This window comes from Camellia sinensis, chromosome 9 (assembly GCF_055761805.1).
Source record: "Camellia sinensis isolate YWXY chromosome 9, ASM5576180v1, whole genome shotgun sequence".
Classification (NCBI taxonomy): Eukaryota; Viridiplantae; Streptophyta; class Magnoliopsida; order Ericales; family Theaceae; genus Camellia; species Camellia sinensis.
The window spans coordinates 22,951,958-22,978,796 of record NC_138969.1 but is presented as its reverse complement, the minus strand read 5'-3'; the positions used below and the strand labels follow the sequence as shown (position 1 = coordinate 22,978,796).

At 34.8% G+C, this 26,839-nt stretch overlaps 1 protein-coding gene across 1 annotated transcript; it reads left to right on the top strand.

Moving 5' to 3' along the window:
- Positions 1–721: 721 nt before the first annotated feature.
- Positions 722–10,312, top strand: LOC114257178 (cationic amino acid transporter 1). Its single transcript, XM_082886296.1, has 4 exons — positions 722–1,451; positions 1,906–2,319; positions 7,784–8,446; positions 9,381–10,312. Exons 2-4 carry the CDS (start codon positions 1,908–1,910, stop codon positions 10,127–10,129), a joined length of 1,824 nt encoding a protein of 607 aa, XP_082742422.1. The 5' UTR covers positions 722–1,451; positions 1,906–1,907; the 3' UTR covers positions 10,130–10,312.
- The last annotated feature ends 16,527 nt before the right edge of the window (positions 10,313–26,839 follow it).

The following is a 26,839-nucleotide window of genomic DNA, read 5'->3' as shown; positions in this document are numbered from 1 at the left end:
TTGGCTATTTTAGCCTGGGCTAAAAAGCTTGGTTTGGGAAGGACTTTTTGGCTTTTTGGCTTTTTTGACTTTTTTTGTGAGAGAAGAGTGTAATGATTATGGGTTGGATGTGATGTTTTGTTTTTTGTGGCTAAAATAGCCTATTTTGTCTTTTGTGGCTAAAATAGCCAAAAAAACCCACTTTAGTTCTTCTCAAACGGACCCTAAAGAGTTTTTTTTTTTTTGAAGTGTTACATCATACCCACCACGTTGCCACATTTGGAAAAAATATACTAAGAAGCTTTTAATTTTTTTGAAGTAAAAGTTTTTGAGTGTCACATCATATCTGTCACGTTGTCACATTTAGGAAAAGTACACTAAAGAGTTTAATTTTTTTGGAGTGTCACATCGGTACCTATCACATTGGAATATCACATCATACCTGTCACATTAATAAAATGGTATATCTGTCTACCAAAATACTACCAAAATAAAAAATAGGATTACACGGAAAGAAACTCTATACTAATATGACTTAACACATCAATAGAAAAAATTTAAGATTAATTAAAATACTTGTTTATGAGATTAAATTTATTGATAAATATTCCTTTTTTATATACAATTTTTTATAAAAAATTAAAACAAAAAATATTTATTTAAATCATCCAAAATAATTCTTAAAATAACGAAAAAGACAAAAGGGCAAATAAGCCAAGTTGCCAATCCAGACCCACCTATATATACTTGCGGCCGTGATAATAGCTCTCTCCTTTCTCTCCACATGTTTGAATATATGTATATTGAGTCTTTGACTTTTTATTAGTGTACAGATCTGAATCTATTTGTTTTTTCTAGTAGAAATTGAGTAATGGAGGAATAGATATATAATTCTGGCCCATTTTACCAATTAAAAAAAAATCATCTATTTTTTTTTTGAATTTTCTTGTTTTTAGTGATTTTTTTTTTTCAAAATTATGATAGAATTTTGTTGAGATGAATTTTAAAAGTATATTTTTTTTGAATTTTTTTTTTAAAAAATCACTAAAATGCAAATAAGCTAAAAAGATTGATTATTTTTGTTATTTTTGAATTGTTTTTAAAATAATTATAATTTTTTGGTTTATCTTGTTGAGCTGAATCTAGAAACTAAAGCACTTAATTTTTTTTTTTATAAAAAAGTTCACTACAATTAAAATAAGCCAAAAAAAGGGGCTAAAATTGTTGATATCTTACGTGTGATTTGCGAAATGGATTGAATTTTGATTTATATAATATATTTAAAAAAAAAAAATTTTGAGTGTTCATTGTCAAATGTGAATTGAAGGCGTCACATATTCTATCCTTGTGTCGATCGCAACTTTTTTGTTGTCAAACCCGGCAGCGAATATTGCTCTTTCCATTTATATACCAGCACATTTTGTAATCTGCTTCATTGAAAGGTTTCGTATCCAAATCTTCAAGATATAGAGGTATTTTGTAGAACATAGTATTCAGATTAAACCTTTTGAATTCAATTTTTTTTTCCCCTGCATTGATTTTTTTTTTTTTTTTGGTAATAAATTGTATTTTCTGAGAAAGACTCGACTCTGTTTGCTCTCTGGAAATGGAGAGAAAAAAGAAGAAAGGAAAACAGAAATCGAATTTGGGATGTGTTTTGGTTCAAAATTTCAATCTTGTTTTCATCTGAATCGTTTTCTCAGTAACAGAACATATACCAAACGCCTTCCTGTTGTGTTTTAGAAACAAGTAAACCATAAAGAGATGGTTTATGAACATTTTCTCAGAAACCAAACAAAATTTCAGTATCGTTTTCTGTTGTTGTGTTGGAAACACTAGCCTAGACAGTTATATCCCTTGTATGTAGACATTTTCCTTCATTTTCTCGGGAACCAAACACTCATTAAACTTTCTCTCTTTGTCCAGAGATGGGGTACGGCAACGATGGAGGAGGAGAGGGAATCAAGAGGAGAGGTTGCTCATTCTCAAAAGGCGATTTTCTCCCCGAAGAATCGTTCCAAAGTTGGGCCAACTACGGGAAGGCTCTGAAGCAAACTCCGGCGAGGCTGATGGACCGAGTCTTGACTCGGTCACTCGATTCGGCCGAGTTGGAAGTGAAGGCTCGGAGCAATAACGAGATGAAGAGGACTCTTACTTGGTGGGACCTCATGTGGTTCGGCATGGGTGCTGTGATCGGCGCCGGAATCTTCGTCCTCACTGGACTTGAGGCAAAAACCGTGGCCGGACCAGCCGTCGTCTTGTCCTACGTGGTCTCCGGCGTCTCCGCCTTGCTTTCTGTTTTCTGTTACACTGAGTTCGCCGTGGAGATCCCTGTTGCAGGTTTGCTATCTCACTTCTCACCTTCTTTTTAATTTTTTATACTTGAATTTTAAAAAATAAAATAAAAATTATGGTGTTATAAAAGTCATCAAATATATATATATATATTGCCTAACGTTTGGCAAAATTGAGAAGTAAACTTATTTTTTAAAAATTTTATGTCATTTTTTTATATAGTTTTTATGTCAACTTAAAAAAAAAATTACTAAACATGAAAAAAAAAAGTCAAATTTCATAAATTAAAAAAGCTTACAAGAATGAATTTATTTTTCCAATCTTTTAATTTATTTTTAAATACAAAAGTATAATCACTTAAGTCATCATTTAAAAAAAAAAAAAAATCACTTAAGATAAAAATAAGTTGCTCTGAAGCATCACAACAACACTATGGCAACATCCACTGTCACATCATTAGTGTTACCACTAATTAGTGGTCTCAATCATTTTCTATAAAAATAAGTAAGAATAGGCCTTGTTTAGGAATATAGTTTTTTTTTTTTGGGAGGGGTGGAGCGAAAGTCAATTTTTTTTAATTTTTTTTGGGTTAGATTAACATCTATATGGGAGTTAAACTCCTCACTTTTGCAAAACACTAATTGTTTGTCTTATAATTCAACTCTTTCTAAATCCATGACTTTTTCCTTGGATTGTAATTAAAAAGTTAATATAAATTGTCAAATTATTCTTTTGGCATTTCGTACGTCTTTTATAAAAAATTAAAATATCATGAAAACAATCTATTCTCAGCTGAGTGTTAAAACAACCTAACTCCAAAACGAATCCTAAAAGATCATAGATAAAATTGGATGGACATTCAAGAGTGCCCTCTTAAGGGGTGTTCTTGAGGAATATAGATCCTGAGATTAGTTAGTCTAGTAATGTTAGAGGCTCACATTTTTAAGCTCATAAATTTATTTATAATTATAATGATGTAATAAAAGAGTTTGGCCTAATATAATTGATGTGTAACAAATTAAAAATTGATACATATTATATCATATCATTGTGATACAATTGTGAGAATTTGTGTGGGTCTTAAATATTTTCTTAGTTGCTCGATGTTTGCCCCAATTTAGTATTATTTATCATTTAACTTTTATGATTATCACATTTTAAATTATTAGTTACAAGAATTAAAATAATTATAAATTTGTTCACTTCAACTTTTGATAATTTGTTAAAAAAAAGATTTATCCTGTTTGCTTAAATAAGTGGTCACATAAATTTTTTATTATTATAATTAAAACAAAAGAATAACTTGAAAAAAAAAAACACTTTTTTTATTAATTAAACTGAAAAAATAATCCAAAATTCCAATAAAAAAAGATATGAATCATACTAAAAAATAGGCCATAAACCCGTTCAAATTCAAACTTATAATCTAATATTACGTAAGACGTCCAAATACGCCATAACGGTGAGAACGCAGTGGCTTTCCATTTTTTTTATCCAGACGAGCCCGCGTGAGATATGAATGTCTAACATGAAAAGTCCAACTTCCAAGTTTCACCAAACGTTCAAAGAGTCCCTATTCTCGCGTGCGAAATTCCCGGGTTTGGGTAGCATTACTCAATAATTAGCTATTTGATAAGAAAAATATTTTAGAGAGCTCTAATAAGTTGATCCCACTTATTGATGATGTGTTGCATGATTTTTTTTTCTTTAAAAATGCGTCCGATTCCCAATAAATCCCACCTCTAGTGAATCCTTTTTAGTGTTACGTGGCATTGTGAGATTGAAAGAAAAGAAAAAAAAAATTGATCAATGATAATGTGCCACGTCATTGGGGTCGGACCCCCACTGGGGGAATCCGGATCACCCGTCGCCTTCCCCTGTAGCATTCCCCTGTCGCCCCAAAAACGACGTCGTTTTGGGGGCAAATTTTCAAAAAAAAAAAAAAAAAGCAGAGAAAAGGGAGAAAGGAGAGGAAGAGGGAGAGGGAGGAAGGAGGGAGGAGGAGGAGGAGGCTGCGAGCTCGCCGTCCTCGTCCCTCGCCGCCGTCGCAGCCGTCGCAGCACCTCGTCGAAGCACCTACGACCGCCGTCGCCTCCGCCTCCGACCCGTCTCCACCTCCTCCTCCTCCTCCTCCTCCCCTGTATTTATGGCCCCCTCCAGTCCGGCCTTCCCCCCCTCCTCCTCCTCCTCCCTCCTCCCTCCTCCCTCCCTCTTCCTCTCCTTCCTCCCTCTTCTGCGTTTTTTTTTTTTGAAAATTCGCCCCCAAAACGACGTCGTTTTTGGGGGCGACAGGGGAAGGCGACCGACGATCCATTCCCCCCACTGGGGGTGTGAAGCAGAACTCTTTTTTCTTTTCTTTCTCTGTCACGTTAGTGGAGGGCTCCACCGGCATTAATGCCCTGAATCAGTTTTGATTTGATAATTTATAATTATTTTTTTTAAACTAAATTGTTTGGTTTCATTCCCAATCATAGCTAATTAGATCCTGCACGGTATTATTAGAGAGTTAGACATTTCTTTTTTAGATAGGACTGTAATCGGATAGAATCGTTTATAAACAGACTTAAATTCAATTTGTTAAGGATTCGTTTGAATTCGGTTTTTTAAATTTTTTTTGCGTTTAAATTTGAGCTCGTTAAATTTTTAATAAACAAGTTCAAATATTTTAAAACTCGACTCGTTAGCTGGCTCGTTTAATATTTATTATTTATATATTAAATAATGTAAAAATATATATAAAAAATAAAATAATTATGTTATTTATATATTTAAAAAATATAAATGTAAATTTTGACTTTTTTTAATAATGTTTATATATATTGTGTATATAATTGTATAATTAAAATTTTAATTGTAAACTTTAATCTCATGCGTAAGTATAAATTTATAAATTTTTTAACTCGTTAAGACTCGTGAACAGACTCGAGCTCGAATCCAGCCTAAGCCAACTTGGGTTGAGCTTGGTTTGTCAAATTTTTATTGAGTTCAAACTCATTAAAATCTTAATAAACAAACCCAAACATACTAAAATTCAGTTCGACTCGATTCATTTGTAACCCTACTCCCAACTAGAGAATTTATTGTAAGAGTATGTGTTTTTTCAAAGTTTGTTTCCAAAAATTGTATATATATATATTTGAAAAACAAAACATATTTTAATTTCAAAATATTTTTAATTTATTTCAAAACCATGTCTTTAATATTTTTATTATTTTTAAAATAATTTTTTACATAAATTTCAATATCAAACAAATACTATGAACACTTATTAGCATTTATTATTTAGGCCTATTTTGATGAGTAAGAAAAAAAAAATCACTTTTTTTATATTTTTTTTAAAACAATATATATTAAAAAAAATAAATAATGTAATTTAAATAACCCAATAAATTCAGAAGTGTGTTGGAAAGTTGGTAAAAAGTTGACTTTTGACTTTTTACCAAGTTTTTTAGCTTTTTGAAAAATGATTTGAGAAATTGGTAAAAAGCTGACTTTTGACTTTTTAGTTTAATATTTGTTTATAATGTCAAATCAAATTAAAATGACCAAAATATCCTTACCCAACATAAGAAATTTATTTTTTTATTTTTTTGTCATCGATCCCAATTTATAATTTCACACTTATATTTTTGATACTTTCCAAATTAATTTTGTTACATTTTTATCATTTGCATTTTTAAACATTTTAACAAAAACGTGATTTTTTTATTTTGATCCCCAAAACGGCACTCAGGCCAGCACATGTCTGTTTTGTTTTTGAGACAGTTCCACCACGTCTTTAAATTCAATGTCAGTAGTCAATTTTTGACAACCAATTCAAAGTCACACTTAGTTATACAAAAAAATTCAAAGTCACACTTAGTTATCCAAAAAAATTCAAAGTCACAATCGTAACCAAATGACATTGAATTGTATATATATATATATATATTCCTTAATATGATTTATTGACCTGTCTAAGCACTGTTTTTTGCTATCAAATTTAAGAATTTAAGAATATGGAGAAATTCTAATATATATTCATTCAAAAAGGAATTATCATATGTAACTTTAATTGTAATTAATTATTTTTATAATTATGATATTATTTTAATTATATTTTATATTATATTTTATTATGACATTTTTTTAATTATAATTCAAAAAATTAAAATTATGTCATTTTTATTTTTAATTATAAAGTATATATAATACATACCTATTGAATTGAAAGGTGTACATCATAGTATTTTCCAAGAATCTATTCTCTCTTTAGATGGGAAATTCACTTTTCTTAACTTGTCATCTCAATTTGAGAGAATGTTTGGATTTAATAAGTCCATTTGTTTGGACTTAGTAAGCTTATTTTGAAAGTGATTTTGGTGTTTCAAATCATTTCCTTTTTAGGATTCGTTGAATAAAATTTAAAATGATTAGACATCGGTAGCTATATGTTTAAATCATATTTATTTTTTAAAAAATAGACGATAAATATAATTTCAAGAATAGCTATATATTTCTTACAATACAAATTTGATTCAAATATATAACTATCGATAACTAATCATTTTAATTTTTTACATGAATATTTTACTTAAGAAGTCTTTAAAAATGAACGGTTCAGATTACTGAAGTCGGTTCTAAAAATAGACTTATCAAACTTAGCCTCCGTTTGGGAAGTGGGTTGACTTTTTGACTTTTTGGATTTTTTGGCTATTTTAGCCTGGGCTTAAAAGCTTGGTTTGGGAAGGACTTTTTGGCTTTTTTGAGTTTTTTTGTGAGAGAAGAATGTAATGATTATGGATTGGATGTGATGTTTTGTTTGTTATGGCTAAAATAGCTTATTTTGTTTTTTATGACTAAAATAGTCAAAAAAACCTGCAAACCCACTTGCCAAACACAGGCTTAAACATTTTCTAAAATTGAGATGATCAAATATGAAAGAAGTCCAACGTGAGAGAATATTCTATAAAGCTTATTTTAGGGTCTATTTTCACAATTCGATCCATTAGAATAAATGTTTGAAAAAAATAAATTTTATCATCGAAGTGTGATAGATAAGCCCATAAAATGTCCAATATTTTACTCGAACTACACAGGAGGTGAACTTCGCATTTATATCATCCTTTGCATAAAAATAAAAATAATAATTAAAAAAAAACTATAATTAATAATAATTCTAGATAATATGAAAAATTAACTAAAATTTTACTATGAAAATGTTTAAAGATTCTGAATTTTTCCTTTTATGTATCTATCTTTTTCATCAATAAATATTGTTCAAAAAAATAAATGTTCAAAGATTCTTAATTTTTTATTTTTTGTGTTTGGTTATAATTTTTTTCTTTCATATTATTTGACATAAACTAGTGCACGCATTTAAATCATACCACCTCTCTAATTTTTTATATATTATTTTATAAAAAGTTAAAAAATATAGATTATTTTAAAAAACAATCTGGTAAAATTTTTCACCAGCTAGCCAAATGCAGGCATTGAAGTAGAATCTCTGAAATTTTCATTTTTACAGGTGGTTCATTCGCCTACTTAAGAGTAGAACTCGGCGACTTCGTAGCCTTCATAGCAGCCGGTAACATCCTCCTCGAATACGTGGTCAGTGGCGCCGCCGTAGCGCGTTCATGGACCTCATACTTCGCCACCCTCTGCAATCAAAAACCCGAAAACTTCCGCATCCACGCCAACGGCCTCGCCAACGGCTACAACGAGCTCGACCCCATCGCCATTGGCGTCCTCATCGCCATCTGCATCATCGCTGTCGTCAGCACCAAAGCCACTTCTCGCCTCAACTCCGTTGCTTCCGTCGTCCACATCATTATCATTGTCTTCATCATCATTGCCGGTCTCATCAAAGCTAATACGAAGAATTATGTTGATTTTGCGCCTTACGGTCCTCGCGGGGTGTTTCAGGCTTCGGCCGTGTTGTTTTTTGCTTATGTTGGGTTTGATGCTGTGTCGACGATGGCGGAGGAGACGAAGAACCCGGCGAGGGATATTCCAATTGGGCTTGTGGGATCGATGGTGATTACTACAACTGTGTATTGCTTGTTGGCTATTACTCTTTGCCTTATGCAACCGTATGCGTCGATTAATGCTGATGCTCCGTTTTCCGTGGCGTTCCAAGCTGTTGGGTGGGATTGGGCTAAATATATCGTTGCTGCCGGTGCACTCAAAGGTACTTTTTTTAAAAAAAAAATTATTTAAATTTAAACTCTTATAATAAATTGGGTTAATTACATTTAGATTATATAAATTATTAGCAAATATCATTTTATTTTTCATTTGCCTCTTTCTTTTTTCTTTTTAAATTTTTATTTAAAATCATAAACCAAACACAATCTTATGCAAATATACAGTCTGAAAAGGGTGGAATTGATATATTTTATAGTTGAGGAGTCAAAATAAACAAGTCTATAAATTAGGGATAAAGTGATATTTGCATCTAGGTGTAATTAATCCTAATAAAATTGCACAAATGAATTAAATTTAGAAAATGACTTGCAAATAAAATGTTACATAGAGCATGTGTTAATGGCAGTTTTAAAATTATGAGAATGACTGTTGGCTTCTTTTTTTTTTTAATGAATAAACTTGAAGAAGCCACAGCATTCTCTATTGAAAAAATATTGTACACAAATTAAACTTTAAAAACATAGAACAGTGGGATTGAAAATGATTAATTACACTTTGCTCCTCAACTAGAATGCCATTTTGGATTCTTTAACTATTAAAATTGTTTCATTTTCTCCTTCTGAAAAGTGGTTACGGTGACCATTGTTTTTGAAAGCTAAGGCAGTTCTAAAATATGAAGAACAAATTCATATTCAACAGTTGAAAGAAGGTAGTCTAGATAAACATGTAATAACTATTTTAATATTGTTGTTCTTTTCAAATGAAGTATAATATCTCTAAAATAAAACTCAATTTGCTCATAATATTTCTTGTAGAAAGAATATGAATTAGTGACGAATGGTAATTGCCAAAGAAAACAATATAAAATTTTTGAAAAAAGATTAATAGAAGGAAAATTTGATGGAGTGGTAACGAATTAGAATTATAAATAGCATGATTGTTAAAACTGTTTTTAATAATTTTGTTAATTTTGACAGGTATGACATCAGTGTTGCTGGTTGGAGCTGTGGGTCAAGCTCGCTATCTGACCCACATAGCCCGAACCCACATGATGCCACCATGGTTTGCCCTAGTGGATGCCAAAACCGGCACACCCGTAAACGCCACAGTATGCATGCTGGCTGCCACCGCAGTCATCGCCTTCTTCACCGACCTTGGCATCCTCTCAAACCTCCTCTCAATCTCCACCCTCTTCATCTTCATGCTAGTCGCCCTCGCCCTCCTCGTCCGCCGCTACTACGTGGCCGGTGTCACCACCCCAGCTGATCGCATCAAGCTCATCATCTGCCTCCTCCTCATCCTCGCCTCTTCCATCGCCACTTCAGTTTACTGGGCACTCTCCCAAAAGGGTTGGATTGGGTACTGCATTACAGCTCCCATTTGGGTTTTGGGTACAATTGGGCTCAGGGTTTTTGTTCCCATGGCAAGGCAAGCCAAGCTTTGGGGAGTCCCATTGGTACCATGGTTGCCTTCTGCATCGATCGCGATCAATATATTTCTCCTTGGGTCGATTGACAAGGACTCGTTTATCAGGTTTGCGATCTGGACTGTTTTTTTGTTGGCGTATTATTTCTTGTTTGGATTGCATGCTTCGTATGATACGGCGAAGAAGTATGAAGGGGGGGATTGGAGGAAGGTTGAGGAGGGGAACAAGGATGGTGGTGCTGTGGATAATCAAAGTTCTGAAGCAGTTCGTCCTGTTAGTAGCTTAGAAATGGTAGAATAGTTTGTTTGGGAGTTTGATGTGTTGAATGTTATGTGCAAAGCAAAAGTGTTTTCTTTGTTTTAATCATTTTATGTTTTATATTTTATATTTTCTGAATGTATCTAGTTTTTACATACATGGTGGGAAAGTTTAGTTCCATTAATAATTGAAAGAGTTTCAATCGTTTGGGGTTTGTTTTCTCAATGCAATTTTGTTAAATTTTTATTCTTTTTCCTTTTATTTGTAGTGAATTTTAAATGTTGTTTGGGATCTCCCAAATTTAAACGACCTCTTTTTTTAATTTTTTTTTAGTGATTTTTTTTTTTTTCTAAATTATGACATTTTTTTTAATTTCTTGGTCCGTCTTGTGTAGATAAATCTAAAAGTAAAAAAATTACAAATATTTTATAAAAAATGAAAAGGCTAAAATAAGATTAAAAAAATCACTATTTCTTACTTATTTTTGTCTTTACTGAAATTTTATAAAATTTTTTAAAATTTTTTTTGATTCATCAAGTGTAATTTAAAAACCTAAATTTTAAATTTAAAAATAAAAAATCACCAAAAAAAAAAGAAAGAAAGCAAATCTTTATTTAAACTTTCACCAAATCTTTTTTTTTTTAAAAAAAAAAGCTCACCAAATTTAGAATTATATTATGGGTTGGACTGGGGTTGCTAGGTTGGGCTCAGGGTTGGACACTGGCCCACAGGTTGACCCAACCCAATCTTATTTTTTCAGAGTTTGGGATTAGTATTTTGGGTCATAGAGCCGAGTTGGGTTTGAGTTTGAGAGATGAGTATTTTGGTTTGAGTTTGGGAGATGAGTTTTAGAGATAAAAAGTACGAAAAATTATTTGGTTTGATTTTTTTCAAAAGATGTTTTGAAAAATTATTTTGAGAGAGAGTTTTGGAAAAAGTGATTGATTTGATGTGTATGAGAGAGAGATTTGTTTGGAAAACTTGTAAACCAAACAAGTTTTGAGAAATTTTTTTAGAAAAACTTGTTTGGTTTGATTACTTTTGAAAACTTATTTATAAAGAATTTTTCTCAAAAATTTTTGAGAAACACAAACCAAACAAGGCCTCAATTTTTCGGTTAGACTTGGAATTTTTGGTTTTTGGGCTAGCTCAGCATGCTAATAAAATATTTATTTACTTTTAAATATATTTTTATAAACTATTTATGTTGTTTAGTGCATATTCCTTATAAACTATGTGCTTGTAGAACAAACTACGCTCCGTTTATTTTCAGAGATAAAAAGGAGAGGATTCATAGTGAGGGGATTAATAGTGAGGGGATTGATAGTAAATGATTAATAGTAAGGAATTGTTAAATTATTTTTATATAAAATAATAAAACAAATTAAAAAATATAAAAAATTAAACATTATATTTTAAAAAAAATTCTCAATATATAAAAAATAAAAAAATATAAAAAAATTATAATCCTCTCACTATTTTTCTAATATCATCTCTACCCCTTCCTTACCAATCCCCCTTCCAAGGGGACTACTAATACCAAGGAATTAATAGTCCCCTTTCTATCTCTCAAAACAAACACCCCATTAGTAATACCAAGGGATTAGTAATCTCAATCTCCTCCCTATAACTCCAAACAAACGGGGCCTAGGGGTGTTAAAAAAAATAGACGGAATCGGTAAATAGATTCAATTCTGTCTAAATCACCGATTTAATTTAATTTTTATTGGCTCCTATTCTAATTCTAATTTTAAAAATGGTGGAATCATTTAAATCAGTCTAGTTACTGATTTTAAGACTTTGGTTATGGTTTCAAATCATACTGACATATTTATTTATTATTTTTTATGTGTAAAAATTAAAATATAAAAAGTCTCTTATAGGATATGAACACTAAGGCCAAGTTTGGCATGTCTCCAAAAAGTCAAAAAATTACTCAAAAAGTTAAAAAGTTATCACTATTCACCAAAAAAAATAAAAAATAAAAAATTAATTTTCCACAGTTGAGTACAGCTCAGAATCTGTAAAGTTCAGCTCCATTGATGCGTTTGTTAAGAAAAATTGCATAGTTTGGATGCAATTTTCACACACTGCTGTTCGGCCGGTAGGGGCCTATCACGGGTCCCGTTTTGATAATCTGAACCGTTGAAAGTGTAGAACTCGTCGAGTACTATATGTTTGTAAAAAACCACACTGATCAGATATCGATAACTACATGATCAAATCAGTTTTGTATAAAAAAAAATAGATGGTGTTATAATTAACCATTGAAAAAAACAAATATGATCAGATAGCTATCGATATCCGAACAACGTGGTTTTTTATAGGCATATAGTACTCGACGAGTTTTACACATTGCACGGTTCAGCTTATCAAAATAGGACCCGTGATGGCCCCCACGGGCCGAACAAATCCGTCCAGTGCAAGGCCCGAAAAGTAGCCAATCATTTTTTAACATCAATTCAACTACTCAGCAAGTACGGTTGCACAACTCTCAATCTTAATCTTCCCCTACACAATAATTTATACAATTTTTTAATACATATTTTTTCATAAAAAGTCAAAAAGTTAATCCAAACAACCATATTTTTTGCCTCAACTTTTTAGTCCAAAAAGTCAAAAAGTGCACTTATTTAAGACACCCCAAACAACCCCTAACTTTCATTGTGAAATTGATAAACTCTAATCAAATTAACTAACCTCCGTTTGGGAAGAGCTTTTGTGGCTATTTTAGTCACAAAAGACAAAATAGACTATTTTAACCATAACAAACAAAAAAATCACATCCAATCCATAATCATTACACTATTTTCTCACAAAAAAATTCAAAAAAACCAAAAAGCTCTTCCCAAACCAAGCTTTTTAACCCAAGCTAAAATAACTAAAAAAGTCAAAAAATTAACCCACTTCTCAAACGGAGGCTTAATTATTGTTAGTTTGTTTATTAACATATAATATATATCATATTTATTGTAATATAAAATTCCTAAAATCGAATCGAACTAAATTGGTTTTTATAATTTTGTTCTGATCTGGTTCCATAATTAAATTTTTATAAAAAAAATAAGCTGATAATTTAATTGAAAATAAATAAAAAAATTAAAGTTGATAAAATTAAAATCTAAAAGTTTATTTTGTCATAAGAGTTCAAGCTTGAATTTTTTTTAATAATTTTCCTTAATAATAATAATAATTATTATTATTATTACAAAATAGCAAAGAAAAAAGAAAATAAAATGACAAAAGAAAGAAAAAGAAAACGGCATAAAGTGGGCCCCGTTTTCGGGAGGAAGGTAATTCAATCATCTTTTCATTTCATTTCTAAACTTTAAATTTCATTGGTGTACTCTTATTTATTTATTCATCTCAGTTCATATGTTTCAATTGAAAATAATTTATTCAAATCAGTTAGAGTTAAAGCCTAATTTGATACGTAAAAAAAGGTTATTTTCAAAATTTAAACATTCAATCAAACACTCAACTGAGTGATGGAGAATAATAATAATAATAATAATAATAATATTAGTTACAGAATATGTTCATTGAACTTTTTCTATTTAACAATCTTTAGAAGCGATGATTTAAATTCATGTTTGTTACACGTCATACTATCTAAGGGTTTGGTTGGTTCATTTAAATTTGGACTTGGTAATCCATTTTTTCTTTTCCCTTCAAACTAGAATGCCTTGAAGTAATATCTATAAATGTTGGATTGTATATGGATTTAACTCTACATATTTGACACTAGCTTGGCAATGGATGTGCTGGTTTCTGTTCTGAAATCAGATTCATCAATTGGATCTCCCAAATTTGGCTGTTTTGATTACTTGGTTGGACTATGCTTATGAGGGAAAGATGAAAGAGGATGCTAGAATTGATAAATGGTCATCTAGAGATGCTTGCATGATTGATGAAATTAGGGGTTATTAGGCAAGGCTGGTCATGAATTATGATATGGAGTGCTGGCCAATCAGCAACATGGGAAAGCTAAAGCCAAAAACATGCACAGTTGTGAGATGAATGATGTAGCTTAATTGGGGGCAAGATGTAAGAGAATTTAAAGGCCTAAAAGTGCTATGGTGAGGATGAAGTTAGATTTCTATTGCATGCACTAAAGAAAAGCCTGAAGGAACATGAATCAAGGTTGCAAGAGAATAAGATTTTATGAGAGAAAATATGGTCTAGATAAAGCAGGATATGTTTATCTTAAAAAGGTGACGATATAGGAGCTGCTGAACTGTAAGATTGGATATGGAAGAGTATATGAGCCATTGGATGATGGACTTAGTTCTGCTTTGAATACTAAAATGGGCATGGCTTTGGCATGAAGTCTGCATAGTTGGAACCTAAACAAAGTCTAATTAGAAGTCAATCCCTTAGTTTTGTGTTGTATACAATGTTGTCAAAATTGTACAATACGCAATACATATCGTATCATATGGAAAAATATACATATCGCGAACTCGTATTGCTGGTGACTTTAATCGCGACATATGTTTTTGTATCATATCAAGATTCAACTCATATCATACAATTAATTAAGTTTTACATTCTTCTTCACTTTTGGCCCCATTAGCCACTTTTTTCACTATTAATCACATAGTTGACACTCATTCAACAGTCATGAACTATATTATCAAAAAATCCCATACAAAGGAGACCCAAATTCAAATAAACTCACAAGAAAAATTGACTCCCATACTCCTTTTGCTACAAGAAAGTAAACTGCTATCATGAATGTAATTTGATTGATTTATATATATCTTATTGACTAATTTGGTCATTTATATGATTTAGTAGCTTATTTTTGCAATATATTTATATATTATATGAAAATACTTATTTTTTTAATCTATATTTATATACGTTAATGTATCTTACGATACACAATACGATCCGATACATGATACGTAAAAGTGATATAACGATACACAATACGTATCACGATTCGACAACACTAATTAGTTGTTGAACTATATTTTGTATGTTGTATAACCACTGGATGACCTTTGCACACATATTCTTAGTAAGTAGTTATAGTTATAACTTATATGGAAATCCACAGTTTATGCATTGCTTTTTCTTTTTCTTTTTTGCTTCCGCTCTCACTTATTATTATTTTTATGTTATAAACTTGTAAATAGGCGTTCTCTTGTTTATTATTTTTATAATTCATCGAAACTGTAGCCAAGCTCAACTGAACATAACCTAAACCTTGTCCAACTATTTTTATCAGTGACATGGATATTTTTCCTTCTGCAATGGACCGAGTTGTGCCTATTTTAGATAACTGTAGAGATATCAACATGGTAGTTAAACCTAGAATAAGAAATGCAGGGTTGACTAGTATCCTTTGTTTTGCAACTAGGACTGATGTAGGAAAGTGCTAGGAAACTCAAAATATTGTATGCTTTGTGGTGGGAAAAGGTTGTGAAAAGCTTGTGGATAATGTGGTTCAAAGTAGAAGTGTGTGGAGTTTGTAGACAAAGAAGAGTTGAACCTGGCTCATTTTTCAAATTATCAGTTTTCTTGATTTGCATGACTTTGTTGTGTTGATAGAGTTTTGTGTATTTAATATATATATATATATATATATTATCACCTATAAAAGGCCGTATAACCTAACTTGATACATAATATGACTGAAGGACTCATATTGGAACCCATGTTTGATCAATCTGGAAATTACCAAACTACTGGTGACCTCTAATTAATGCAGATTTACATGCCTTTTTCCTATCCAATATTGACATCATTTTGGGGGATGGTAAGAGAGTGCATTTTTGGTTAGATAAATGGTTGAGAAATACCAAGCTTAAAGATGAATTTCCGAGGCTATTCAGTTTGTCTACCGAGAATGAGGAGTCCTTGGATTTTTTTGTGCGAAGAAAGAAAGGAGTAGGGCGTTGGAATCTATCCTTTAGGAGGCCTTTAAGGTTTTGGGAGGAGGCTGAGGTTAATAGGTTACATCTTTTGCTAACAGAGGCACCTTCCCTTACACCAACCCTCCCAGATTCTATTAGGTGGCAGAGGTCTCCAACTGGGCAGTTCACAGTTGCTGCAGTGAGAGATTGGTTGGTTGCTCATCATGGACCAGAGCTATTGATACCCACACTATGATAGGGTAATGTGGCTCCTCCTACAGCTCAATTTTTGGGTTGGTTGATCTGGAAGGGTAGAGTTAAGACCACTGATTTTCTGCAAAGAATTGGAGTACTCAACAGCAGTGTAAGCAATGTTTGCCCTTTTTGCAAAGCCGAACCTAAATCTTTGAACCATATTTTCTTGCTGTGCAGGGGCATTTGGGAGTCATGGAATGATCTGTTACTTTGGTGGGATATGAAATGGGTAACACCTGCTGCAGTGGTGGATTTGTTACATTGGTGGATGGGCTTTAAATGCAAAAAAATTACCAGGCAACTATGGAATTTAGTACCAATGGCTATGCTATGGTCTATATGGAAAATGAGGAATGATTGTATTTTTAATGGGTGTACACCTAATCTGTAGGATTTGAGTGGTATTGTCAAGTGGAGGGTGGCCTTGTGGGCCAAATCCAACCTTTCAAGTTTCTCTTACTCACGGCATGATATTGTGCACAACCTAAGGCATATATTATTCTGCTGTTAAGGGTGCTGCCTTTTGCATCTGTGTGCTACTTGTTCTGATATTTTTGTTTGGTCTGTTTCTGTGCTGCTGGTTGCGTCTACTTGCTCTGTGTCTGCTTGCTCTGTGTTTATAATTTTGCTAGCTGGTTCTGCTCTGTTTTGTAGTTCTGTAGTTCTGTAGTTTTGCAACTTTTTTGTGTTGGAGTCTGTTGGCTGCTAGGTTGCTGGTTTGGGCAACACTGTCCCACTGAGGGTCTGCTGGTCTTGATGGTTAGGCAAATCTTGTTTTAGTCCTGGTTGTGCTGTTGTGCTGTGTAGTTGCTTGTGTGTATGTGTTGTTTTAGTCCTGGTATGTTTTTTCTGGATCCAAAGTTATTTCTTGGTCTTAGGTTTCTTCCAAGGTCTTCCAACAATGGCAAGTAGAGTATAAGTGGTGGATTTATGTTACTTATGGTTGCCCTCATTGATAACTATTTATATGATCCTTCATCATCTTCATCAGCAATCTTTAATCTATTGCTTGATGCATGCTGCTACTATCTGTGGCTATTCTGGTCTGTGTAGAATGGTTGGTGAGTATTGCTGGGTAACAGGGTTACTGTTTGGAGGGTGTTTGTTGTTTTGAAATGGTTGTTGGTTTGCAAAGAGTTCATGGCAGCTGAGTTTCTGGTCTCACTGCTCATGGGTCTCATACTACGGCTGCTGTTGATTTGTTGCTTGCAGAAGTGTAGTTGCTGTTGATGTTTTGTTGCCTGATGCTGTGTGTTGTCTGCTGCTGTGGACTTCTGGGCTTTGGATTTCTGGGTTGCTGCTGTGTATTTCTGAGGTCAGCTGATCTATGCAGTTGGTAAGAAGTTGGCCTGCTCTGTGCAAATTCTACTGGAAGCTGGTCTGCTCTGTGTGGCTAGATGCTAATGTTAATGCTAATGCTGTTGTAGGAAGCAAGTCTGCTCTGGTCTGCTTTGTACAGCTGGATGCTGGTGGTTTGTTGCTCATGCAAGGCCTCAGAAAACAAGTCTGCTACTGGCCTGTTGCTGTAATGTTGCTGGTTAGGGATTGTTAAGGTTGCTAAGTGTGTTGCTCTAATAGTTGCTGGTTCTTTGTTGTTTTTTCTTTTCTCTTTTTGGATCATGGGTTACATGCTAGCAAAGGATTGTGCTACCTTATTGGTGCCAACCTAGTTGGGATTGATAAGGTTAGTTATGATGCTATTTTGCACTTATCTCTTTATTGATGTAAGTTTTTGCATGTATCTTGTTTTCTTCATCAATAAAGTTTCTTTTGCTGATAAAAAAAAAGGATGCCACGGTTGAGGAACTATGATATTTGAGTGTTGAATAAGGGCTAATGCAGATGTGGTTTTGTGGTTCTAGAGGCCAAAAAAAAAAAAAATTACTCAGAGAATTAGGATGTAGGCATCACACCCAGATTCCCAAAGGCATCACCTAGGGAGAAGGGAATTGATCAACGCAGTGCACAAGAGGGCTTCAAAAGCTTCAACTCAAAATCGACTTTGTTGAATTAAAAGCATGCTTTATATGGACATTTGAGAAATCCTACCATTAATAGGATGTGATGGAATTGGAAACTAAGGTTGTCTTTAGATTTTAAATATACAAAGGGAAAAGAAAGGGGAAGGGAAAGTGAATGAAATAGAAATTAAATTATTTTCACAAACCCATTCCTCTTTTTTTTTCCTCTACAAAGCCAAGATCCAAAGAGAACGCGAAAATTTAAAATCTTTTCAACTTCCAAAAAGCCTAGATGCAACTAGGGGTGTGCATAATACCGCCAAAACCGCACCGCCAAGGCAAATTCGTTATTATTTTCCAATCGAACCGCCAGTTTTTGGTAAGAAAAATGGCAAATTCTAGTGATACTTTTATCAATCTGCCGGTTTCTATTTTTCTTCCAAACCGCACCGACCCGCACCGCTATTAAATCATGTTTTATAAGATTCTAAAAATTCTTTTTTACTTAAGTTTGCTTGTTGTTCTATACCTTAGAATATAGTATTACATTACTGCTCGAGGGGAATTCAAGATGTTAGTAATCCAAAATAAAGTTGGATTCCAATTCACTTTTCAATCCTTTTTTTTTTTTTTTTTCTGGCCATGTTGCAAACTTGCATCAACTCACTTTTCAATCTAAATACTTTTCAACAGTAAACATTTTCAATATATTGTAAACCCTGAATGATATTAATTTTATGTATTGTATTTGATCATTGTAGCTTACACAGATGTTTGTAATGAAATGATGGCATAGTCGTTGATATTATCATGTTGTTGTTACACTTGCTGCATCAGAAGAAAGCTTCGCAAGATGCTTAACATCACGGTATCTCTTGTCTTTTTTTTACTCTTTGATTTAAGTTTTGTAATTTGAATTATATTTTTAATAAACCGCCAATCTGCCCGAACCGCCAAGGCAAATTCGCCATTATTTGCCAACCGAACCGCCGGTTTTTGATAAGGAAAATGGCAAATTCTAGTGACATTTTTATCAATCCGCCACCCGCCATACGGTTTCTATTTTACTCTCAAACCGCACCGACCCGCATCGCGCACACCCCTAGATGCAACCCATATATAAAAACCAAATTGCATAACTTTGCCCGTATGATGTCTAATGGGCTACAACCAACGTTTAGAAAATTTTGAAATTAGCAAAATACCCGCCAACTTCTTTATATATAGTTTTAATTTTAATTGATTCCAAATGAGTTTTGCTTGAAAGTAACAAATTTTCAAGCTTGAATGTTTTTTTTAATTATTTTTTCTTATGGACTGCATAACACATACTCCATAAAATAATTATTTCTTTTCTCCCTTTTTTCTCTTATCATGAACTTAATCATGGATGACAATGAAAAAGTTTCAAATTATAAGCAAGATAATTACGGGATTTTTTGTTTGGAAACATTAATGATACTAAGGGACAAGTCATCTATTCTGGTCCTTTGCTTTGGCTTCTCCCAAGTGTGATCCAGCTGATGGTGGGTCTAATGCCTAATAGAACTCCAGCATATAGCTGTGTACACATGGCTTTTGCCATAATCTCCTCTCCATTTGCATAGCATTATTGTGTGGTGCCACTTTCAGTATAACCAGCACACTTGCCTCTTTTCCATATAACTTTATTTAGTATGGGTTGCAGATCCTATCTAGTTCTTCATATCAATGGTTAAGTTGCTATTTTCTTACAACCTCTTATATGTTACAACCTCTCAAATCGCCTAAGTTGCATTCCTACATCATACTCTGCCCAACTTCATAGTGATTGGGGTTTTGTACACTGTGCTGTCTAATTTTTTTGAATAAATATATAGTCTATTTTATTGTCAATAAGCTCTAGAAAAGTACTACAAAAACAAGTGATATCTGTCAAATAAATCTTAGATTATATTCCTCAACAAAAAAAATCTTAAATTATGAATATTATAGGCTCTCTGTCAAGAATATAGTTTAGTAGCAACAAGAAAGGACGATGACTTCAATTTTCTCCTCTTATCCTGATCAAGCCTAAAGCAACAACTTTAAATGAGATTTTTAATTTTTTTATATTTGTGTAAAATATTTTATTTTTCTTATTTTTTTAGGTGACAATTTACTAATTAAATCTTTATATGAAAATTTTGTTAACACATCGATTTTTATTAATAATTTAGCCAATTCACTTCATTTTTCTTTTGAAATAGTTGATTTCTGGTAGAATTTTTATAAAGAGATTTGTTGATGAAAAAATTGAAATAAAATATATATATTGGCCACGTTTGGGAAGTTGGCTATTTTAGTTTTTAACTATTTAGTAAGCTAAAATTGGCTATTTTAGTCGGCTAAAATTGGCTATTTTAGTAGACCATTTTAATTTTTGGCTATTTTTGTAGGCTAAAATAATTGTGTTTTGGAAGAGAGTTGAATTTTTTTTGTAGTTAGATATTATGTTTGTAGAGAAAAAGTGAAATAATTATGAGTTTGATGTAATATTTTGTCTTATTAGTTATTTTAGTCTATTTTGTTTTTTAGTGCTATTTTAGCACCAAAAAAAAAAAATCAATTTTTTTTCTCAAACACCCCTTATTTGAGAAGATGGTTAGTTTTTTTTATAGTTGAATGTCATGTTTGTGAGAGAAAAAATAAAATAATTATAAGTTTGATGTGATATTTTGTCTTATTAACTATTTTAATTTATTTTATCTTTTAATACTATTTTAGCCCTAAAAAAAACTAAAAATCTTTACCTGCGTGAGCTTGCCACAGTTGAGCAGAACAAGAAGGCCGAAATAACTGAACTTGAGAAGAAGATTAGCGATGAGGAAGACCATGGCTACAAAGAAGGTGAAGCAACCTACATCCTGCAGTGCAAAGCTGCCAAGGATCTATTTTTCAAGTGCGGGTGGAAAGCGACGGTGGAACAACTCGGTCACGGTCCAGAGACTGAGATTTTCTTGAACCCTCCATCGCACTTCATACCGAGCTGTATGGCGGAGTATGCAGCTGCCATTCAACAAAAATTCCTTGAATCTGAGGATGATGAAGAAGAGACCGTGCCTAACAATGCCCCGGTCATCAATGATCCTGCCATCCAGTCAGCTCGGGTTGAACCACCGGTGGAGGACCAGACAACCGAGCTACCAATTGAAACCGGGCTCCGAGTTGAACTGGATGCTGATCTTGATGACCTGTTTGCTTGACTTTGTATTTTTTTCTTTTTACTTTTGGAAAGAAAACTGTAACCGGGCTGAAATCTCACCCTTTTGTAACTCTTGATTTGCACTCTCAACGAAATCTTCTCTTGTTCCAACTATTATTTCGGTTAACTTCCATGCATGTACTTTACTCTGTAATCTTAATGAAGTATAATATTCTCTGGCCGAGATACTTTATCCCGGTCTTAACTTTGCTATCTAACTGGACATACCTGCCAACCTCTTCAGCCTAGATCCTTATCTCGGCTAAAGAATAATAGGTGTTGGTTTTTCCAACCAACCTCTTTTGCCGAGATCCTTATCTCGGTTGAAGAACAATAGGTGTTGGTTTTTCTAGCCAACCTCTTCAGCCGGGATCCTTATCTCGGTTAAAGAACAATAAGTGTTGGTTTTTTCAGCCAACCTCTTCAGCCTAGATCCTTATCTCTGCTGAAGAACAATAAGTGTTGGTTTTTCCAGCCAACCTCTTCAGTCGAGATCCTTATCTCGGTTGAAGAACACTAAGTGTTTGGTTTTTCCAGCCAACCTCTTCAACCTAGATCCTAATCTTAGCTGAAGAGAGCTCAAAGTTGGTTTTTCCTGCCAACTCTGAGTGAAGTGTTTGGTTATTCCTGCCAAACGTCCTGCAGCCTGGATCCTTATCCTGGGCTTAGGAGGGGTGTTGGTTTTTCCAGCCAACCTCTAAGTTGGTTATTCCTGCCAACCTAGAGTACAGTGTTTGGTTATTCCGACCAAACGTCCTGCAGCCTGGATCCTTATCCTGGGCTTAGGAGGGGTGTTGATTTTTTTAGCCAACCTCTAAGTTGGTTATTCCTGCCAACCTAGAGTAAAGTGTTTGGTTATTCCGACCAAACGTCCTGCAGCCTGGATCCTTATCCTGGGCTTAGGAGGGGTGTTGGTTATTCCAGCCAACTTCTTCAGCATTGATCCTAATCTTAACTGAAGAGAGTGCAAAATTGGTTATTCCGGCCAACTATGCTTTTAGTGCGCCTAACTCACTAAAACAATCTTTTACGGAAGGAAACAACTATACTGAAAAGAAACTACTTGTTTTATTAAGAAAAAAAAAATTACAAATACTTGGAGAAAGGTTAAAAATAAAATAGTTTGAGATTGGCAGTGTTCCATGGTCTGGGAATGGCTTTGCTGTCTTTATCTTCCAAGTGGTGTACCCATTTTCCTGCTAATCCAACCACCTTGTAAGGTCCTTCCTAATTAGGCCCTAACTTGCCATCTTCGGGCACTAGGGTGTTTCCCATTACTTTGCGTAGTACCCAATCTCTAACTTTGAATTGTCTTGGATGTACTGTTTTGTTATACTTTCTGGACAACTCTTGCTGGTATGAGGCAATGTGAACCAATGCTCTTTCTCTTCTTTCTTCTGCAAGGTCGAGTTCTAAGGCTATGGCTTCCCCATTTAAGTCTGGATCGAAATTCTCGCTTCTCATTGTGGGAGGCTGATTGCCAGTGGGATTATGTAACACGTCCCGCGAGGGGCCCCGCCACAGTTCGGACTCGATTTGTGTCACGGTTCTAAATCCGAACCAAAGAGTCCAAATCTGGCAAATCGTTTTGAGAAAACAGATTTTAGGAAAGAAGTGCCAAACATGGACTGCTTTGCCAGATACAGAGTCGCCACCTAAATATTTTTTTATGGGGGGAATTTAGGAAACCCTGACTCGGTGCCGAAGGCCACATGTCCGTCATCACCAGAGTTGCCTCGGCTCGGGAGCTAGGGTACGATTGGGGAAGGTCAGCTATGAGCACCCCCTCTCGCCCGATCCGAAGATCGGCCTCTACTAACCGTGATATCCATTTTTGAAAACTTTATGTATTCTTATTCCAATTGTTAGCCTAGAATTACTATGTTATGCGCACAGCAAACAAGTATAGACTAGATTGCCTAATTTGGAAACAAACATTGCATATCCGTTTGTTTTGAAAAGCGCTTTGGGATTTGCTACTCGCAAGTAGGCTAAAACACGGATTTCAATGAGTTTTTCCAACTCGAACAATCTAACCTTCACTCACAGACATTCAAACAGTTTATAACATATAAGCACCTAGCCGCATGGCAAACATACTGTCATGGCAACACTCACACGCATGCGGTATGCTAAAGCATAAATACTTACATCGTACTCCGTACCAAAACAATAAACTAGTTAGCAAACATACATGTCCTAGTTCATGTCAAGTTGACTAATGCAACGCATGCAGGATGTAATTAGAGTAGGCTCGGCTAACCTGATCATGGCATGCGAAAATGCGATCAATTTGATGCACGTATTCAATTTGGAATTGAGGTACAAATGCAGTTAGCATGATGTACCGAGCCTAATGCATGCAATACAAATGCATGAATGCACGCATGCATAGCATAAGGTATGCTAATTTCAAAAATGCCCTAATCTACCATCATAAGCAGGTAAATAAAAGGGAAGAAAGACATGAGGTTGGAAGACATACACACACTCACGCACACTTATTACATAATTGCCCTCACTCGGAGGGGCCAAATGAATATTACAGTCCGAATAATAAACAAATAAATTATTACAGAACTTCTAATTTACTTAATAGGATAAATGCAAAAGGAAGAAAGGTGGCCACAGCCCCCTGCCTCGGGATGCGCATGTGATGCATGCTCGGAACCCGGCTCGCCTGGAAAACCCGTACCATACCCCTGCCACCTCTGTTTATACTGCCCTGTCTCTCTGAAAATTGCCAAAGCCCTAGGACAAGTTCCTTGCATGCTGCAGAGTACCACCGGCTAGGGGAAATTCCCACCGGCAGTGCAGAATTTCCATCGGCTGTTTTTGGGTTTATCGGCCATTCATCAATGGCCGGTCGGCACTGAATTATGCCGGTCGGCAGAAGCTTCCTGCAGAAGACAGATTTGACAGCAACAGAGAACAGACAGTATATGGCATGGGATTTCAAGCACATGTGAGCATGGTCATGCTTCCCATCATGCTTTGAGCTCAAGGAAGCATGGCCCTCGATCTTCGAGCCATCAATGGTGCATGATAGCCCAAGGGATCAAGTTTTCCACTTGATGTAAAGATGCATGCAACACACAAATGAAGACCAAGGCCTTATCATGTTGAAGTCAAAGGCCCCGGTGACCGAAAGTTAAGGCACGTTACATCACTTATGGTATGAACGCCCCTCAACCCTCACACTTGGTTTGACACCTCAAACCAAGTAATGCAATGCATGTTATGCAAACATGGCTCAAAATGCAACATGATATCAATATGCAAGGCATGCCAAGTATCATGCAACTAGTGTGGCAAGCATGCAATGTTAGGCATACAAGATGCAAATGCAATGTAAATATGGACACTTTAAGCAATAGAATCATCATGCTACAACACCTAATGAAGCAACCATACATCAATCATGAAACAATCATGCAATGGTGGCTTAAAATGGTAAAGGGGCAGACCTTCACCCTCCTCAAAACAGTGGCCAAAAGTGTCCAAAAGGTGGGCCAATACTCATGCCAACAAGCAAGCCAAAGGTCCTAAGGTTAAGACACAAAAAGGAAGCATTTCACTCCCACTAACATGACCACTTATGGCATGGCTTGGACAAGCCAAAACAGAATTTTAACATGCAAAAAGGGACTCCAAAACTTCCTAATATGGCAGCTAAAATGGCTCCAAAGAGGTGTGTGCACCAAGGCTCATATCTAGGCATAAAAGGGCACACCCTCAAGGCATGGAAGAGGTCACAAATGCAAGCATACAAGCATAATTTATGGACTGAAATATGGTCCTAAATGATGCCAAATCATGAGGATGATCATAGTTATGCATGCTAGAGGTCAATATGCTGAAGGCTTACAAGCCAAAACACAAAGAGATGACACCAAACAAGGTAAGTATGACTGAAATGAATGGCCAACAGACCTTAAACATGGTGAAATAATGCCAACATCTTCATGGAATCAAGCCAACACATGCAAGAATCATGGCCTAAACACAAGATACAATCCTAGGCCAAATGGAGGAATGTAAAGCAAGTATATTAAGCATGCAAATGGGTACAAATCCGGCCAAAAAAAGAGATCACATATGACCTAAAACACCCAAAAAACTTCTGAAATGAGGCCAAAAATGATCAAGCATGCATGTTACCCTTTTAAGCCAAAATGCAAGGAAATAAGACAATGAAGGGAGAGGGGTGTCCCCCCCCTATGCAAGAATTCAAACCACCTTCCTCACCACTGAAAATCCACTGGTTTTTAGTGGTGAGAAGGCCAAAACACTTAAGCAAACAAAGCCTTACCAAAGAAGCAACAAAAAGGCCAAATAAGGCCTAAGAGGGTGAGTTTGAACTCAAACCATGAAAGACTCTTAATGAAAGTTCTTAAGCATGAAAATACAAGCCTTTTTTATGTTATGCACAAAAACTAAATCAGCAAGTAAGATAGGTAAAAAGCTAGTGCAAGTTTGGGGAAACTAAAGTAAAATGCTCACCCTTGAAGCACACTTCAAGAACAGCCAAGGCAGCCCCCTTCTTTTGATCAAAAGCAGCCCAAAAACTCAAGAATCAACCCTCAAAGTCCTCAATCTCGGAGCAAAGTGTAATAGTGTGTATTGGTGCAAAAGTAAGGTAAAATCACACTTTTGGGCCAAGAAACACACACAAAGGAGGAGAGAGAGGGAGATATAGAGATAGGGTGTATCTATATGTAGAAGCTCTGGTTTTGCCTTCAAAATCTCTAACCTAGAGCAAAGAGAAGGCTTCTCCTCTTATAGAACTCCTTCTTGCAAAGCTTATACAACAAGCTTGGTTAGAGGGCAATCCCTCCATACACGTGTATGGAGGGAAGCAGAGTTGGTGCCAGCTATCATAGCTAGCACAAAATATCTACATAAAGTAGATGAACAGTGGTCGGTTGCCCAAAAATGTCATTTTGACAAAAAAGAGTGCCAACCGGCAACAAAATGTGCCGAGCGGCATAAAATATTGCCGATAGAATCAAAAACCAGCCGGTGGCCTCTAGCCACTGCCGGTGGTGTGTGGGGATGCCTCACAAGGCATTCCCTCCCCCTCCAAGGCAAAACACAAGTGTTTGGTACAAAACCAGACACAAAACGGTCAAGTTCGGAGATCCTGAGACAGGGCGCGTAGCCGAGACCTCCGGGAACTCTAAACGAACACAAACATGGATGATCACCGAGTGTTCAAGCGGTGACGTCCAAGTCTTGAGGACGGTCAAAAATGGGATGTCTACAGATTACTGCTTCCATGTCGTAGGCTAAGGAGAATGGCGTTTCTCCAGTTGATCGTCGAGGTGTGGTACGGTAAGCCCATAAAACATGAGGAAGCTCATCAACCCACTTTCCTTTTGCTTTCTCTAACCTTTTCTTCAATCCATCCAAGACAACCTTGTTTGATGCTTCTGCCTGGCCATTTGCT